Raw genomic sequence first — 15,119 nt, 5'->3', positions numbered from 1 at the left:
GGGTTGAGCGAGATTTGCCCGAGATCAAAAGGTTGCGCAGGGAATGATCATCACATTCCGGAGGATAAAGAATGCATGCAAATGGTAAACAAATTGGATGGACGGATCTTTTAGCACACGTTGAGAGTGTTTTCAGCGGTACATCCCTACACATACACCTTCATCCATTCTCGGAAGTCTGTCGTCAGCCAGGGGTCCGTTCGTCAACCCGAATTGCTCAACTCTTGGGCGGTGGTTGACCCCCGGGGAGAAGCGTGACTCCCACGCAACCCAGTCACACATTATGACCACGACCTTTGAGATCTGGCTTCGCGAGAAGCTGACCGCCGAGCTCGAGATTGCTTCGGATGACGACGTCTATGTCCCCTACATCTTGGGCATGCTCGAGGACGAGGAGGACCTCGAGGAAATAGCCGAGGGCATCCAATCGATTCTGGCCGGAATCTCCGACAATGTCGACCAAATCCAGGCCATGAGCCGGGACATCCAAGCCCATTGGAGGCAGACGCAAAATGCGGCGCCTCCGCCCACTTCCAGCTCGGAGATCACTGACAAAAAGATGCGGGATCTGAGTGCTCAGTTGGCATCGATTGCCGCGTCCAAAACCGCGGCCTACACGGCCGCTCGAAACACGGGGTCTGGCCATTTGGACGTGGATCAATCGGTGAAAGCGGCCATTCTGGCCCAATATGCGGGTCGCGTGGAAGATAGCTCGGGCGAGGAGGACGAGGATGATGATGGAGATGCGGCGGACGACCATGTGATGCGCAATACGAATGCCGAGGTCGTGGCTCGCGCAGAGGCCGAGAAACGGGAAAAATGTCGAGCCGCAGCCATGGCCAAGAAAGAAAAGGACGCCGAGGATCGGGAAAGGCAGAAGACCATGGCCGAAGACCGGAAGAAGAAGGCCCAAGACAAGGCGGCCAAGGGCGAACGACGAAAATGAGGCCGTGGAAAAGAACCTGACCCAATGAAGCAGAAGGAAGCGAAATGAAACAAAATGACACATAATGAACCGAACTACTCCTTCCATCGAATACATCGTGCAGAGAAACCAGATCGGAATGCCATCTTTAATTTAGAACACTCAAACCATTTTGTTGACTATCTACTAACACGCAAAACAACCGGCCTGGTGGATTAGTTGTGAGTGGCTCACTTGGATGTCTGTTAGTTGAGTTGGGTAACAATGGCCGGAGCTTTGATCGTGGGCATCGAGTCCAACAAGGACAATTGACCTGAGGCGGGATCCACGGACAATAGTTCAATGACGTCCAGGAATTGGTCAGGCACCAGCATGAAATGGCCGTCCTGGGTGATGGTGAAGGAACGCGGCCAAGTGCCTTGGGTCTTGAAGGTCTGCTCCAACTTCAGGTAATTCTTTGCGGCGGGTTGAATCGAGTAGACCACGATAGCCCCGTCGCCACGATTGCTCAGGTAAAGAAACTTCCCGTTTGGATGAACGTGGATACCAGCTCCGTATTGTTGAACACCCTGGGTCGCATTCGGAATTTGGTAGTTGACGATAGCCAAGCGGCTTAGCCCGCCCGAAGTGGTATTGATGCTTAACACTTCAACGGTATTCTTCAATTCATTTAATAAATAGGCTCGCTCGTGGGCCTCGTCAATCGCCAAATGTCGCGGTCCCGATCCGGGCTGGCTAGAGTAACCCACTCGGTCCACCTCCTGGACGGCATCGGGGCCCGTCATTCGGTAGGTGTAGATCGCATCGCTGCCCAAGTCCACCACGTAAGCAAATTCGCGAAAGAAAAAAGCTCCATGAATGTGGGCCGCCATTTGCCGATCCGAATTGACCTGACTGCCTTGCGGTACTTTGACATGCAGAAGTAGATCCTTAATTTGACCCTGGCGTGTCGAATAAACGGCTAACGTGCCCGCCCCGTAGTTACTGACCCAGAGCTGTCCATTGGTGGGATTTTGGGCCACATGAGCCGGACCTTGTCCTTGGGACGAGACGATCTAAGGAAATATTTCCATCTAAACATTGACATCATCCCTTTTGGTGCGACTCATTTGTCTCACCTGTTGACGGGTAAGGCTCGACTCCTCGGGTTTCCATTGCCAAGCCGATAGGGCCCCATCGGATCCATTCGTTTCCGGATGTTGGTCCACTTCATGGATGGCAAAAACCGTCGATGAATTGGCGTCATAGACGCTGAAGGTCAGGTTCTCATCGCCTTCCACCGGCGACTGGGGGGCGGTCTGGAGTTTCTTGGTAGCCAGATGAAGGTTGACCAGGGCAAAGCCCACGGAATAACCCGAAACTAGGAATGTGAGCAACTCGTGACCGGACATGATCAATGGGTCCTTTCCCCAGATTGAAACGAATCGATCTAGAGTCTGGATGGTTCTTCGAGCTTCAATTTTAATTTCAGGATTTCAAACGACTCTTTGATTTCGAGGTGACGAGTGAGTGAGGCAGTGGGCGAGCGAGCGAGCGAGCGTACAAGAACGAGACGAACGAGACGTACGAGACGCGCTGAGGCGCTGAGGCGCTGACTCGCTCGAGCGTCAGAATTTCACTTGATTTCACTCAGCGCTTATCGCTCAATGCGCCTTGATGACCCAAGTAGAATACGCACGGGGATAGTAGAACGTGGGCTTTTGAACCGCTGGACCATGGACGGGTATGCTGACTAAGACGAAGAATTTACATTGCAGAATCAAGTCAATGCATGGCCTTCTTCGTCAAATGAAACTGACCTCGGTTGGCTATGACCATGCACAATGAAATCCAGACTCAAGAACCGCCAAAACATAATGTATAAAGCTTCTTTTATCTGGGTTATGCCATAGACTTCAAGACACTGGATGTCGCTGTCGCACAACCAACCACTCTGCTGGTAAACCAGTACAATGGATGGTCTTCTGGGAATTGATCTCAAACCGGTTTATTGTATTGTTTAACCAACCAAGTGGTCAGTTGTCCGACATCCAGTGTCTAGAAATCTATGGTTTTGCCCATAACTGTGGCCTGATTTACCAGGTTGATTATGATAGTAATGATTGATGACTCAGATGAGTGTAATAAGCACCCAATATTCTGTATTTTGTAGGTAATTGAAGAAAAATGTATGTTTTTGTTTCCCAGTTTGACCATACTGGCAATACAAACTAATGTTTCAATTTCTGAAAGTATTGAAATATTCAAGTAGTTTTTTGATTAAGTCTCCAAATGTTAGTAAGCATCCCAATTCACAGCCAACATTGATTATTACCTGGTTCTTGGGAATGACCTCAGGTTTGCCCATTTTAGGTGTTAGAGCAGTACCTTATGCAGTAACATAGATACTGCAAAGAAGCTTGGACTTGGCTAGCCTGGAATCAAACCAGGATTTACAAATTAGAAAGCAGATGCTCTACAAATACAGTACCCCAGCAAACCTTTAAAAAGGGCATTTATATTGGGATTGTTCTTATTACCATGGTTTTGATTAGATTTCACTAAAATTTACTACTCATTGAATCAAAAACCATGTTTTTTGANTCGGATGACGACGTCTATGTCCCCTACATCTTGGGCATGCTCGAGGACGAGGAGGACCCCGAGGAAATAGCCGAGGGCATCCAATCGATTCTGGCCGGAATCTCCGACAATGTCGACCAAATCCAGGCCATGAGCCGGGACATCCAAGCCCATTGGAGGCAGACGCAAAATGCGGCGCCTCCGCCCACTTCCAGCTCGGAGATCACTGACAAAAAGATGCGGGATCTGAGTGCTCAGTTGGCATCGATTGCCGCGTCCAAAACCGCGGCCTACACGGCCGCTCGAAACACGGGGTCTGGCCATTTGGACGTGGATCAATCGGTGAAAGCGGCCATTCTGGCCCAATATGCGGGTCGCGTGGAAGATAGCTCGGGCGAGGAGGACGAGGATGATGATGGAGATGCGGCGGACGACCATGTGATGCGCAATACGAATGCCGAGGTCGTGGCTCGCGCAGAGGCCGAGAAACGGGAAAAATGTCGAGCCGCAGCCATGGCCAAGAAAGAAAAGGACGCCGAGGATCGGGAAAGGCAGAAGACCATGGCCGAAGACCGGAAGAAGAAGGCCCAAGACAAGGCGGCCAAGGGCGAACGACGAAAATGAGGCCGTGGAAAAGAACCTGACCCAATGAAGCAGAAGGAAGCGAAATGAAACAAAATGACACATAATGAACCGAACTACTCCTTCCATCGAATACATCGTGCAGAGAAACCAGATCGGAATGCCATCTTTAATTTAGAACACTCAAACCATTTTGTTGACTATCTACTAACACGCAAAACAACCGGCCTGGTGGATTAGTTGTGAGTGGCTCACTTGGATGTCTGTTAGTTGAGTTGGGTAACAATGGCCGGAGCTTTGATCGTGGGCATCGAGTCCAACAAGGACAATTGACCTGAGGCGGGATCCACGGACAATAGTTCAATGACGTCCAGGAATTGGTCAGGCACCAGCATGAAATGGCCGTCCTGGGTGATGGTGAAGGAACGCGGCCAAGTGCCTTGGGTCTTGAAGGTCTGCTCCAACTTCAGGTAATTCTTTGCGGCGGGTTGAATCGAGTAGACCACGATAGCCCCGTCGCCACGATTGCTCAGGTAAAGAAACTTCCCGTTTGGATGAACGTGGATACCAGCTCCGTATTGTTGAACACCCTGGGTCGCATTCGGAATTTGGTAGTTGACGATAGCCAAGCGGCTTAGCCCGCCCGAAGTGGTATTGATGCTTAACACTTCAACGGTATTCTTCAATTCATTTAATAAATAGGCTCGCTCGTGGGCCTCGTCAATCGCCAAATGTCGCGGTCCCGATCCGGGCTGGCTAGAGTAACCCACTCGGTCCACCTCCTGGACGGCATCGGGGCCCGTCATTCGGTAGGTGTAGATCGCATCGCTGCCCAAGTCCACCACGTAAGCAAATTCGCGAAAGAAAAAAGCTCCATGAATGTGGGCCGCCATTTGCCGATCCGAATTGACCTGACTGCCTTGCGGTACTTTGACATGCAGAAGTAGATCCTTAATTTGACCCTGGCGTGTCGAATAAACGGCTAACGTGCCCGCCCCGTAGTTACTGACCCAGAGCTGTCCATTGGTGGGATTTTGGGCCACATGAGCCGGACCTTGTCCTTGGGACGAGACGATCTAAGGAAATATTTCCATCTAAACATTGACATCATCCCTTTTGGTGCGACTCATTTGTCTCACCTGTTGACGGGTAAGGCTCGACTCCTCGGGTTTCCATTGCCAAGCCGATAGGGCCCCATCGGATCCATTCGTTTCCGGATGTTGGTCCACTTCATGGATGGCAAAAACCGTCGATGAATTGGCGTCATAGACGCTGAAGGTCAGGTTCTCATCGCCTTCCACCGGCGACTGGGGGGCGGTCTGGAGTTTCTTGGTAGCCAGATGAAGGTTGACCAGGGCAAAGCCCACGGAATAACCCGAAACTAGGAATGTGAGCAACTCGTGACCGGACATGATCAATGGGTCCTTTCCCCAGATTGAAACGAATCGATCTAGAGTCTGGATGGTTCTTCGAGCTTCAATTTTAATTTCAGGATTTCAAACGACTCTTTGATTTCGAGGTGACGAGTGAGTGAGGCAGTGGGCGAGCGAGCGAGCGAGCGTACAAGAACGAGACGAACGAGACGTACGAGACGCGCTGAGGCGCTGAGGCGCTGACTCGCTCGAGCGTCAGAATTTCACTTGATTTCACTCAGCGCTTATCGCTCAATGCGCCTTGATGACCCAAGTAGAATACGCACGGGGATAGTAGAACGTGGGCTTTTGAACCGCTGGACCATGGACGGGTATGCTGACTAAGACGAAGAATTTACATTGCAGAATCAAGTCAATGCATGGCCTTCTTCGTCAAATGAAACTGACCTCGGTTGGCTATGACCATGCACAATGAAATCCAGACTCAAGAACCGCCAAAACATAATGTATAAAGCTTCTTTTATCTGGGTTATGCCATAGACTTCAAGACACTGGATGTCGCTGTCGCACAACCAACCACTCTGCTGGTAAACCAGTACAATGGATGGTCTTCTGGGAATTGATCTCAAACCGGTTTATTGTATTGTTTAACCAACCAAGTGGTCAGTTGTCCGACATCCAGTGTCTAGAAATCTATGGTTTTGCCCATAACTGTGGCCTGATTTACCAGGTTGATTATGATAGTAATGATTGATGACTCAGATGAGTGTAATAAGCACCCAATATTCTGTATTTTGTAGGTAATTGAAGAAAAATGTATGTTTTTGTTTCCCAGTTTGACCATACTGGCAATACAAACTAATGTTTCAATTTCTGAAAGTATTGAAATATTCAAGTAGTTTTTTGATTAAGTCTCCAAATGTTAGTAAGCATCCCAATTCACAGCCAACATTGATTATTACCTGGTTCTTGGGAATGACCTCAGGTTTGCCCATTTTAGGTGTTAGAGCAGTACCTTATGCAGTAACATAGATACTGCAAAGAAGCTTGGACTTGGCTAGCCTGGAATCAAACCAGGATTTACAAATTAGAAAGCAGATGCTCTACAAATACAGTACCCCAGCAAACCTTTAATAAGGGCATTTATATTGGGATTGTTCTTATTACCATGGTTTTGATTAGATTTCACTAAAATTTACTACTCATTGAATCAAAAACCATGTTTTTTGATCTGCTCAAAGCATAAAGCATAATATTGCCCATGGTGAATGAGCCATCTCTCAACAGACAGTAGGGAATGGTTTTGAAGGTCTAAGTGATTCTGTTTTTCTACTGCCAGTGGCAAAAGAGCGCCAAGGGCTGTTTAGGCTCCATAAAGCCTCTCGAACAAGTTTGGATATTTAGAGCCTTTTTTGCTTTTTTTTTGCAAGACTATAAAAAGAGTCACAAATTCATACTTTTGAATCAAAATGCAAGCACCAGAGAGCACATGCCTTAGAATAGTTCAAGCCAGAGGCAATGAGCTCCATTGATTTAACAACTTTGTACTTGAACTCAGAGATTGGGCTGACTGGCAAGTAATATGTTTGATTCAGAACAAATGTTTCTGATTCATGTCATGGTAGTCTTAAAAAGACAAAAAAACAAATGTTACAGCTTTTACAAGTCCCAGCCACTGAAGACTGACCAGATAGCCCATGTTGCTTGTTTTGCTCCTGGTGATGAAAAATTTCAATCATTTATTTTTTGAAATCCCTCAATATTGGCATCTTGAAGTACTGTCTTTTCCTCAAGATCATGCAAGTTAATTTCATAAATAGGGCTGCATTGGAGTTACAAAATTACCACTAGCTTGGGAGTAATTTCAGACCTTCTGAGTTAAAAATTGTATATAGTTTGAATTTGAAGTGTTAAATTCCAATTGGATAAAACCAAAAGTGATAAAGTAAAGACTATTAACTGTATTAAGATGTCTAGTAGAGGAAAGAAAAGCTTCTGCTTATCCCAAATAAGGTTCACAGATACCTTTCTTTTTATTTGATTGAATACACTGCGTGCTGACTGAGTGAATAGAAAAAAGAGGGTGGTAATAGCCAAAGACGATAGACTTGAATTTATTGTCTTATAAAAGTGACTAAAAACTATGATTCAATAGGAAAATTTAACAAGAGAAGTGACAGACATCCTGGTTTTTCATCCTACTGCCCATTTGCTTTTCTAAAGAAAGTGTTTGCATGTACACTTCCACTGCAATAGCAGTTTGCAAATAGGTTGTATACATGTTGTTGCATGACCCTTATGAAAAGGCTTCTCAATGCAGTTCCTTGGTCAGCTGCCCAAGGGAAAAGGTAAACACAAGAATTGCATTTGCCAATTGATTGGCAAAAGAGGGCTAGCTCATTTGTACTCCATTGAGTTATCTATTGGTATTTGAAGAGGCATGCATTTTTATCAAGTTGTTGAATTGGGCTATAAATGGGTGCGCAGGTTTGTAAAAACACGGGGTCAGGTTCATTTGACTTGATTCAGAAATGTTAATTTTCGAGACAGTGGCACCCTCATCCACATTCCAGTGGTTCACGTGTCAAGGATTTCAGTAAAGAGGCTTTGGGTGAGTTTGGGGCGCGTGTGAACGCATGATGAGCCGTCCGTTGTCTCCTTGTCGCGTAACCCTATGGAGTTGACGACTAGACTGGTTTAGAGAAAGGCGAAGAAACGAAGACCAAAGCAGATAGCAACAGATATGTACACAAAATAAATTGAGGCAAGTATGGACAGGTGTCTGATTGTGTTAAAAGAGAAACCCACAACCTGGAATCTAGAAACTACGAAGTGCAAATCGGTTGAAATTAAACACACATGAAATGTCTTGTTGGTCCAGTACGTTCAATTCCTGATACTTCAATTCATATTCTGATATATAGTAAAACTTGAATATAAAGCAATCCGATACTTATGTATTCTCAACAACTTGTCAGAGTTGATCAGAATACGAGTTCATATTTCTGTATGCTATAGAAATGTAATCAAGTGCAAGAACTCTATTTGATGTAATTTTGGTGTAAATTCAACTGAATTGCACAGTCGCCAGCTAGTGTGATGTATAATAAAACTAGAATATAAAGCAATCCGATACTTATGTATTCTCAACAACTTGTCAGAGTTGATCAAGATATGAGTTTATATTTCTGTATGCTATATAAATGCAATAAAATGCAAGAACTCTGTTGGATGGAAAATTGGTATAAATTCAAATAAATTGCAATCAAGAGTCTTCAAAAGGTGTATCTACGCAACATAATATTTCAAGTAGTCGTTTTTAAATTTCTAATGCCTTTATGTGCAAAATTGAGCTAAAGCAAGGAATAGTTTTATTAGAAACTATTATCTCCGCCTTGGCCGTACAGCAGTGTATCTACGCAACATAATATTTCAAGTAGTCGTTTTTAAATTTCTAATGCCTTTATGTGCAAAATTGAGCTAAAGCAAGGAATAGTTTTATTAGAAACTATTATCTTTGTCTTCCTAATTACGGGTCGAATAAAAAGCTTTGCACAGGTACCTAGAGACCCTGGTCCAGGGTCCCTACTGGCACCTGCCTACCTATCCACGTCTCGCTCTCCTTTTCTGATGTATTGAAGCTTTCTCTCCAAGACCCTTGAATCTGATTTTGATTAAAAGCTTTACAAAAGCATTAATAATTAAAAGTAATTTGTTGGCAATTTCTTTAGGTTGACAGATTGACAGGAAGACCATTCGATTTTGGAAGTTTTAGGAATGCAATTTCCAAATTAGTTTACTTTTTGGGACACGTTATGGTTTGCTTAATGTCCAGAGGTTTTAAATTGGTGGCAATCTAGCTTCTTTTACCTAAAACCCTAAAACTGCATAACTCAGTGCTTGTTTTCCGCATATTTTATCGACTATTTTCCCCAACTGTTTCGTCATTTTCACAGCTTTTTAGGCGCTATTTTGCCAGACTTAATTGACTATTTTTTACACCTCTGGTACAACAATATAAAGCATCTTTGAAGTTTTATTGCATTCTTTTTCGCATCTTGGGCTTGTTTTTTTGCATCTGTTTTGCATTTTAAGATTGTTTTTTCTGCAAAATTTTGATGCCATTGTAGCTACAGATTAGAGAAGCGCTGGTGTGTGACGATTAATCAACCCCTCGCACATCTCCAAGAGTGTTCATGGATTGATTGACACATTCATTGCATGATTGTATGCATGCGATGTCATCTTAATATGTCCAGAATTAGCTGACGTGGAGGTATTGTGAGTAAACCTTTCATTTCAAAATTAAGATTTGCGTAACAAAACGTCACGCTAAAGACATACTCTAGTTTTGACATTCGAATAAGAAAGCTGAACAGAAATTATTGTTTATTGATACCGATAATAAACCAACTTGGATGGGATAGATTAATAGTTATAGAGCAAAAGGCCTGGTAATCGATCGTGTAAGCTAGACTAATCGTCATCTTGAAGCTTCCGTAGCAGCTCCTCACGCTTTTGCTCGAGCTCGTCTTCCGAAAGTTCCCCCTCTTCGGCGGATCCAGCCGGGGGCGGAGAATTGGCCACGTTTGGGGCGTTATCTGATCGGCGATCCACTTTCGTTCGAGATCCGGATTTCTGCGATTCCACACTCGTCTCTCGACGGCTGCGTTTCTTTTTAGCCTTTTTAGGAGGTCGATGATCCGACGATTCGGCTGAGTCAGAATCATACTTTTTGGTCGAACTCCGCCCACTCTTACTCTTCGAGTCCGTATACTCGGGAGACGAACTACGCCCACGTTTGTGTTTCTTCTTCTTGGACTTTCGCTTGTGGCTGTGACTGCAAGTCTCTTCGAGATCTTTCTTGAATTCCAAGAATACTCTGCATCGTTCATCGTGATTAGGCAAAGCCTCAACAGATGGATGATCTTGAAATAGATCCTCAACGTCTGGCCACGTATTCGCCCCACTAACGGCCTCGATCTCTTTATTCAGCATGTTTCGGAAGTCCGTTTCGTAGCGTTTATTTCGCTTGGCATCTTCTTTTTGTCGCTCTTTGATTTTACTTATAGCCTTTTCCAACAGGGCATTATAGGTCAACTTCACATTACCCGCATCTAAGGAAGCACTGCGTTTGTCCTCGCATACCACTGTGGCAAAGCTTTCAAATGTAACTTCCGGCTGCAAAAAACGAACGATAAAAGAGTTCTCAAACCACCCCATTGGTAACAACAAAAGGAAGAAGCGACTTTGCTTACCGTAATATCAAAGCCTTTTTCTTTTAGGATGTCTTTGATGGTTTTCTTTTCCAGATAATACCGTGACTTCAGGTCTTCGACATAGAATTTGAACAGATCGAGCGGAGTGGAACCGGGCTGGCCCAACATATTTGAGAACCGCAAATCACCAGAGATCAAAGGGTACAGCTCGACCCACATGGACATGGACGTCAATTTACCCGCCTCGTGTAGTTCGTTCAAGAGGTCGATGAAACCGTCGCGATTCTTCCGTTGGAATCGTTTTAGTTTTTTCCGTTCCTTCTCACGTTCGAGTTCTTCTTCACGCTCCAATTCTCGAATGTGATCCTCGAATACGCTTAAGGCATCCTCTTTATCCATGGCCAGGAGCTCATCGTTATCGGCAAAGGCCGGATTGTCTAGCAGCAACTGTTGCGCTTGCTCCCAAGTGGTGTCGAAACGAATGGACGTCATGCGGTCCATAATTTCGAGTAGACGTTTCGAGTTCCGTTTGCGGAGGGCGCGCGAGTTTTCGCGCTCTCGCTTGGCCAAGTTATGTTGACAATCTAAATAGATCTCGCGACGCTCATTCTCGGGCACGCCCTTCCAAATGGCTAAATCCCCAAACATGGTTTCGAGTCTAGAAAATGGGTTAAAACGCGCATTTCGATACTGAAACTCGCATCAAAATCATGATGTTTTTCTCGATTACCTAAAGTACTTGATGGTAGAGCTGATTCGATCGTTATTCATGAGGAAATCCTCAAAATCTTCCTTGGCTTTCTTAAGCCGTAAGCGTTGTTCTTCACGCTCCTCCTTCTGCTTCTGGATCTTGTACGAATTGAACACTTGTTTCTTTTCGTTCAGCTTGGACAAGTACTCGTACCGGTCATCCTTAGAGATGAGCCGCAAGGCCGTTTCCCAATTGGCATTACTCGGAACATTCTTCTCCCGCAACAACAACTTGAAGGCCTCCATGGCCTCCTTCTTGTCCTTGAAAACCACCTCCTTTTTCATAGGTTGACCTGACCCGGATCCCGGGAGCGCGCCGGCATTGGACTCGGACGGAGCTGCCGGATTAGGCGTGAGACCACTCAACGGCGGAGGCGGAATGGCTCCCACCGCTTCGGCGCCGGAATAGGCGGCCAAGGTGGCCATCATAGCCGCTTCAAGCGCTCCTCCACCACCCCCAACCCCTCCTCCTACAACAGCTACAGATTCACTTTTAGACGTGGTAGCTGCAGCTGCAACTGCGGCATCAGTGGGCGTGTTGACCACAGCAACGGCTCCATTGGTGACCCCCACCGTTCCAACGGTTGTGGTGACCGCGTCTAATTCGGCCACTCGCCGTTTGACCTCGGCATAATCGGGCGGGATGGTCCAAACAGATTCTTGGGTGATCGTGTTGTGGAAGTAGACCTTATCGTTCTCGGAGGTGTATTCTTTCCAAGGACAAGCGGCGAGGATGCGATCCTTTTCGGTCTTGAACTCCTCGGGCTTCTCCCATGAGCTCTGCTTGGTGGCCGTGTTGTAGTAGTAAGTTCGTCCGTCCGGCGCCTTGTGCTCCGTCCAATTCGAGGCTGAGGGCGTGGACATCGCCGCAGAAGCCATTCCGCTGAAAGTTGCGGGTTAATACCGGACACTCTGGACGAACACCAGAAATTGCGCCGGTTTCAGCGGAGAGATCGACCAATGGGTGCAGCACGAATAAGCGGGTGAACTCGGGGATGAGGTACAACGAACTGAACGAACACGACGTTGTGATTGGTTTTTGATGTTGTTGACAATAACGACGACGATGTAGGGAGCGCTGTTGACATTCCATTGGACTCAGGGTGTTTAGCTATAAAAAAAAAGAGATTGGACTGGTAAAGATAATTTAGTGCAATGAAAATAAATTTTGACTGTCAAAAATGACCCTGAAAGAGACTCAATAACAAAAGGGAGTTGCAAAAACGTTAAATACGACGAGTTTGAGTACTCTAAGAGCGTTTTATAATTATATTTGGCAACTAAAATGGTCACTTTCAGCCGGATTTTTTGGCCTGCTGTTACATCAGGGGCATGGTCAAGCAGTGGCTAACATCCAAGTCAGGTTCTTTGATCATATCGAAATATGTTCATTGGGTCATAGCATCAAGTATGGGGCATAAAAATAAAAGTAAGTCATCACTTTTGATCAAAATACGGTATTGACTATCAATAAATAGCATTGGTTCCTCGCATGATGGTTTTAAATTGTTTAAATTTTGGCCCTGGCCCGTCTTGGCCCTGATCTGGCCAGGACGATCAGTTTCAGGGTAACCCTAGTATCTCTGAAAGCCCAGATGGAAATCCGAGAAGAAAAAACTCCTAATGGCCAACTACAGCATCCCATTCCATTATTATAGCTATCAGAAATGACACATGCTAAAATAAGCATATTATGGGCGATATTTCCTAAACAATGTTTGTCTTATTCTAATCCCTGTGCCCAGCCATTTTTGACTGCAGTCTCCCATTTCAGTCACCATTGGCTTGACAAAGGCAAAATTAAAGGGACCGGGAAAACATGTGTCAGCTTGAATCATCAGTTGGACTCGTGCCTTCAAAACAGCTGGTTGTGTCCCTTGAGGTACGGAAATTGCGGGAACCCATTCCATCGAATCCCGAGACTTGTTTTCGGGACGTTTAGGTGGAACATCGGCCTCACTGTTTTCGCCGTTGTCTATTCAAAAGGATATACGATGCCCCGACCGCAACGGCGTGTGCGTGCCACCACGGCCACTCGTAGGGCTGCCGTGGCCAAGCCCGTGATGCGTGATGCCTCCCAATCGGATTCAGCTATGGTCGAGCTACCCCCGCGATCCTCGCCCCGAAAGAGCGTGTTGGGCGTATCTAATGCGCTGAATATGCTCAGCCCAACCGCCTCATCTAAAAGCCGGAAGCCCATGAGTACCCCGACCGGCACACCCGTGGCTCTTACCCCGAGTAAAGATGCGGGACAAGCCAAGCGAGCCTTGAGCACGGCTCTGCCCTCAGCCATTGTTGGACGCGAGGTTCAAATGCGGGCCATTCAGGCTTTCTGCCAACACATGCGACGCCCCAAAGGCTCACGGTCTCTGTATGTCTCGGGTGCTCCCGGTACGGGTAAAACCGCTTGTGTGCAGTACCTGTTGGATCGAGAGCCGTCTAGTGTGGCGGGTCGGATTCTTTTTGTCAATTGTATGAGTCTGAAGCATCCTCGAGATGTGTACGAGAAGATTGCCGAGCAAATGAAATTGAAGGCGGGCCATCAGCGAGATGCCCGCCCAATGATCGAACGAGAGTTGTGTCAGAAGCGCAATTATACCCTAGTCTTGGACGAAATCGATCAGCTGGAAAGCAAAGGCCAGGACATATTGTACTCGTTGTTTGAATGGCCTTACTTGTCGGTGTCCAAGCTCGTTCTCATCGGCATCGCCAACGCTCTAGACATGACGGACCGCATTCTGCCTCGACTCAAGGTTAGATAATTAATTTTGCAACCTTGGTTTAGTTTGTTATTGATCATGTTTCCTCTTTATCTCTAGACCCACGCTGCCGAGATGCCCGTCCAAATTTCATTTCCTCCTTACGATGCAGATGAGATTTTCCAAATCCTCTCGGATCGGCTCAACCAGGAGAACGCAAATGCCGACGCGTGTCTAATCAAACCCACTGCCTTGAAGTTTCTAGCCAAGAAAATCGCTGCCGTGTCCGGTGATGTGCGGAAGGCCCTAGATGTGTGCCGCCGAGCCATTGAGGTGACCGAGATTCAGAACCGCAAACGAAGACTCCAGAACGGGCCCCCAGCCGAGGATCAGTGTATTGATGTACCCTGTCTGGTCAAGATCTTCAATGAGGTGTACTCATCCCGCGTTACTTCGTCCCTCCAAGATAATCAGTCGGACTTGCCACTCCAGCACAAGATTGTCATGTCGGCGTTACTACTCTTAACTCGGACTGCCAAAGAGGTGAATATGGGTAAGCTCCAAGAGACCTACACCCGAATTTGTGCCAAAAGACAAGTTCCTCACTTGGACGTGTCAGAGCTGTTCTCCATGTGTCAAATGTTGGAGCTGCGAGGATTTGTGGGCTTGAAACGGACCAAGAACACGTCAACCCGTGAAGCTAAGATCGCCTTGCGCATCGACGACAATGAGGTCGAGCAAGCATTGCAGGACAAGGCTCTGCTGAGCGCCATTATCAATGACTCCACCCTGATCCGGTGATGTAAATAAGAACTTTGTTGAGCCTGTTTCTATCGGAACACGGCCGATAATCGATACTCTGCCCTGAACGCCGTGCATAAATGTATGTACTTAGTAACCTTTGAAATAAATTCACACTGACCTAACGAAGTCCGGTTGTTTAAGCTCTCTCGGAGCCATTGACGACTTTTATCTGACTTATATAAATTCTAGTCATCTAAATGCTCTT

At 46.3% G+C, this 15,119-nt stretch overlaps 6 protein-coding genes across 6 annotated transcripts; 3 read left to right on the top strand and 3 right to left on the bottom strand.

The window, feature by feature from the left end:
• The first annotated feature begins 92 nt into the window (after nt 1-92).
• LOC131889736 (coiled-coil domain-containing protein 43-like) lies at nt 93-1,059 on the top strand. The gene has a single exon (XM_059238909.1). The coding sequence runs from the start codon at nt 284-286 to the stop codon at nt 944-946; it is 663 nt and encodes a 220-aa protein (XP_059094892.1). The 5' UTR covers nt 93-283; the 3' UTR covers nt 947-1,059.
• Nucleotides 1,060-2,503, bottom strand: LOC131889733 (6-phosphogluconolactonase-like). The gene is made up of 2 exons (XM_059238906.1): nt 2,044-2,503; nt 1,060-1,980 (listed from the first exon to the last, which is right to left on the bottom strand). Exons 1-2 carry the CDS (start codon nt 2,314-2,316, stop codon nt 1,171-1,173), a joined length of 1,083 nt encoding a protein of 360 aa, XP_059094889.1. The 5' UTR covers nt 2,317-2,503; the 3' UTR covers nt 1,060-1,170.
• Nucleotides 2,504-3,496: 993 nt separating this feature from the next.
• On the top strand, nt 3,497-4,224 carry LOC131889562 (coiled-coil domain-containing protein 43-like). Its single transcript, XM_059238691.1, has one exon. The coding sequence runs from the start codon at nt 3,497-3,499 to the stop codon at nt 4,109-4,111; it is 615 nt and encodes a 204-aa protein (XP_059094674.1). The 3' UTR covers nt 4,112-4,224.
• Nucleotides 4,225-5,668, bottom strand: LOC131889734 (6-phosphogluconolactonase-like). Its single transcript, XM_059238907.1, has 2 exons — nt 5,209-5,668; nt 4,225-5,145 (listed from the first exon to the last, which is right to left on the bottom strand). Exons 1-2 carry the CDS (start codon nt 5,479-5,481, stop codon nt 4,336-4,338), a joined length of 1,083 nt encoding a protein of 360 aa, XP_059094890.1. The 5' UTR covers nt 5,482-5,668; the 3' UTR covers nt 4,225-4,335.
• Nucleotides 5,669-9,814: 4,146 nt separating this feature from the next.
• On the bottom strand, nt 9,815-12,308 carry LOC131889727 (pre-mRNA-processing factor 40 homolog A-like; the record flags this gene model as incomplete). The annotated part of the gene is given in 3 exon segments (XM_059238900.1): nt 9,815-10,623; nt 10,701-11,319; nt 11,392-12,308. Coding segments are annotated over 3 exon segments (2,223 nt in total). The 3' UTR covers nt 9,815-9,918.
• A 915-nt stretch (nt 12,309-13,223) lies between these two features.
• On the top strand, nt 13,224-15,040 carry LOC131889731 (cell division control protein 6 homolog). Its single transcript, XM_059238904.1, has 2 exons — nt 13,224-14,164; nt 14,231-15,040. Exons 1-2 carry the CDS (start codon nt 13,406-13,408, stop codon nt 14,909-14,911), a joined length of 1,440 nt encoding a protein of 479 aa, XP_059094887.1. The 5' UTR covers nt 13,224-13,405; the 3' UTR covers nt 14,912-15,040.
• The last annotated feature ends 79 nt before the right edge of the window (nt 15,041-15,119 follow it).

This window comes from Tigriopus californicus, chromosome 10 (genome assembly GCF_007210705.1).
Source record: "Tigriopus californicus strain San Diego chromosome 10, Tcal_SD_v2.1, whole genome shotgun sequence".
NCBI lineage: Eukaryota > Metazoa > Arthropoda > Copepoda > Harpacticoida > Harpacticidae > Tigriopus > Tigriopus californicus.
This window is presented reverse-complemented; position numbering and strand designations above follow the sequence as displayed.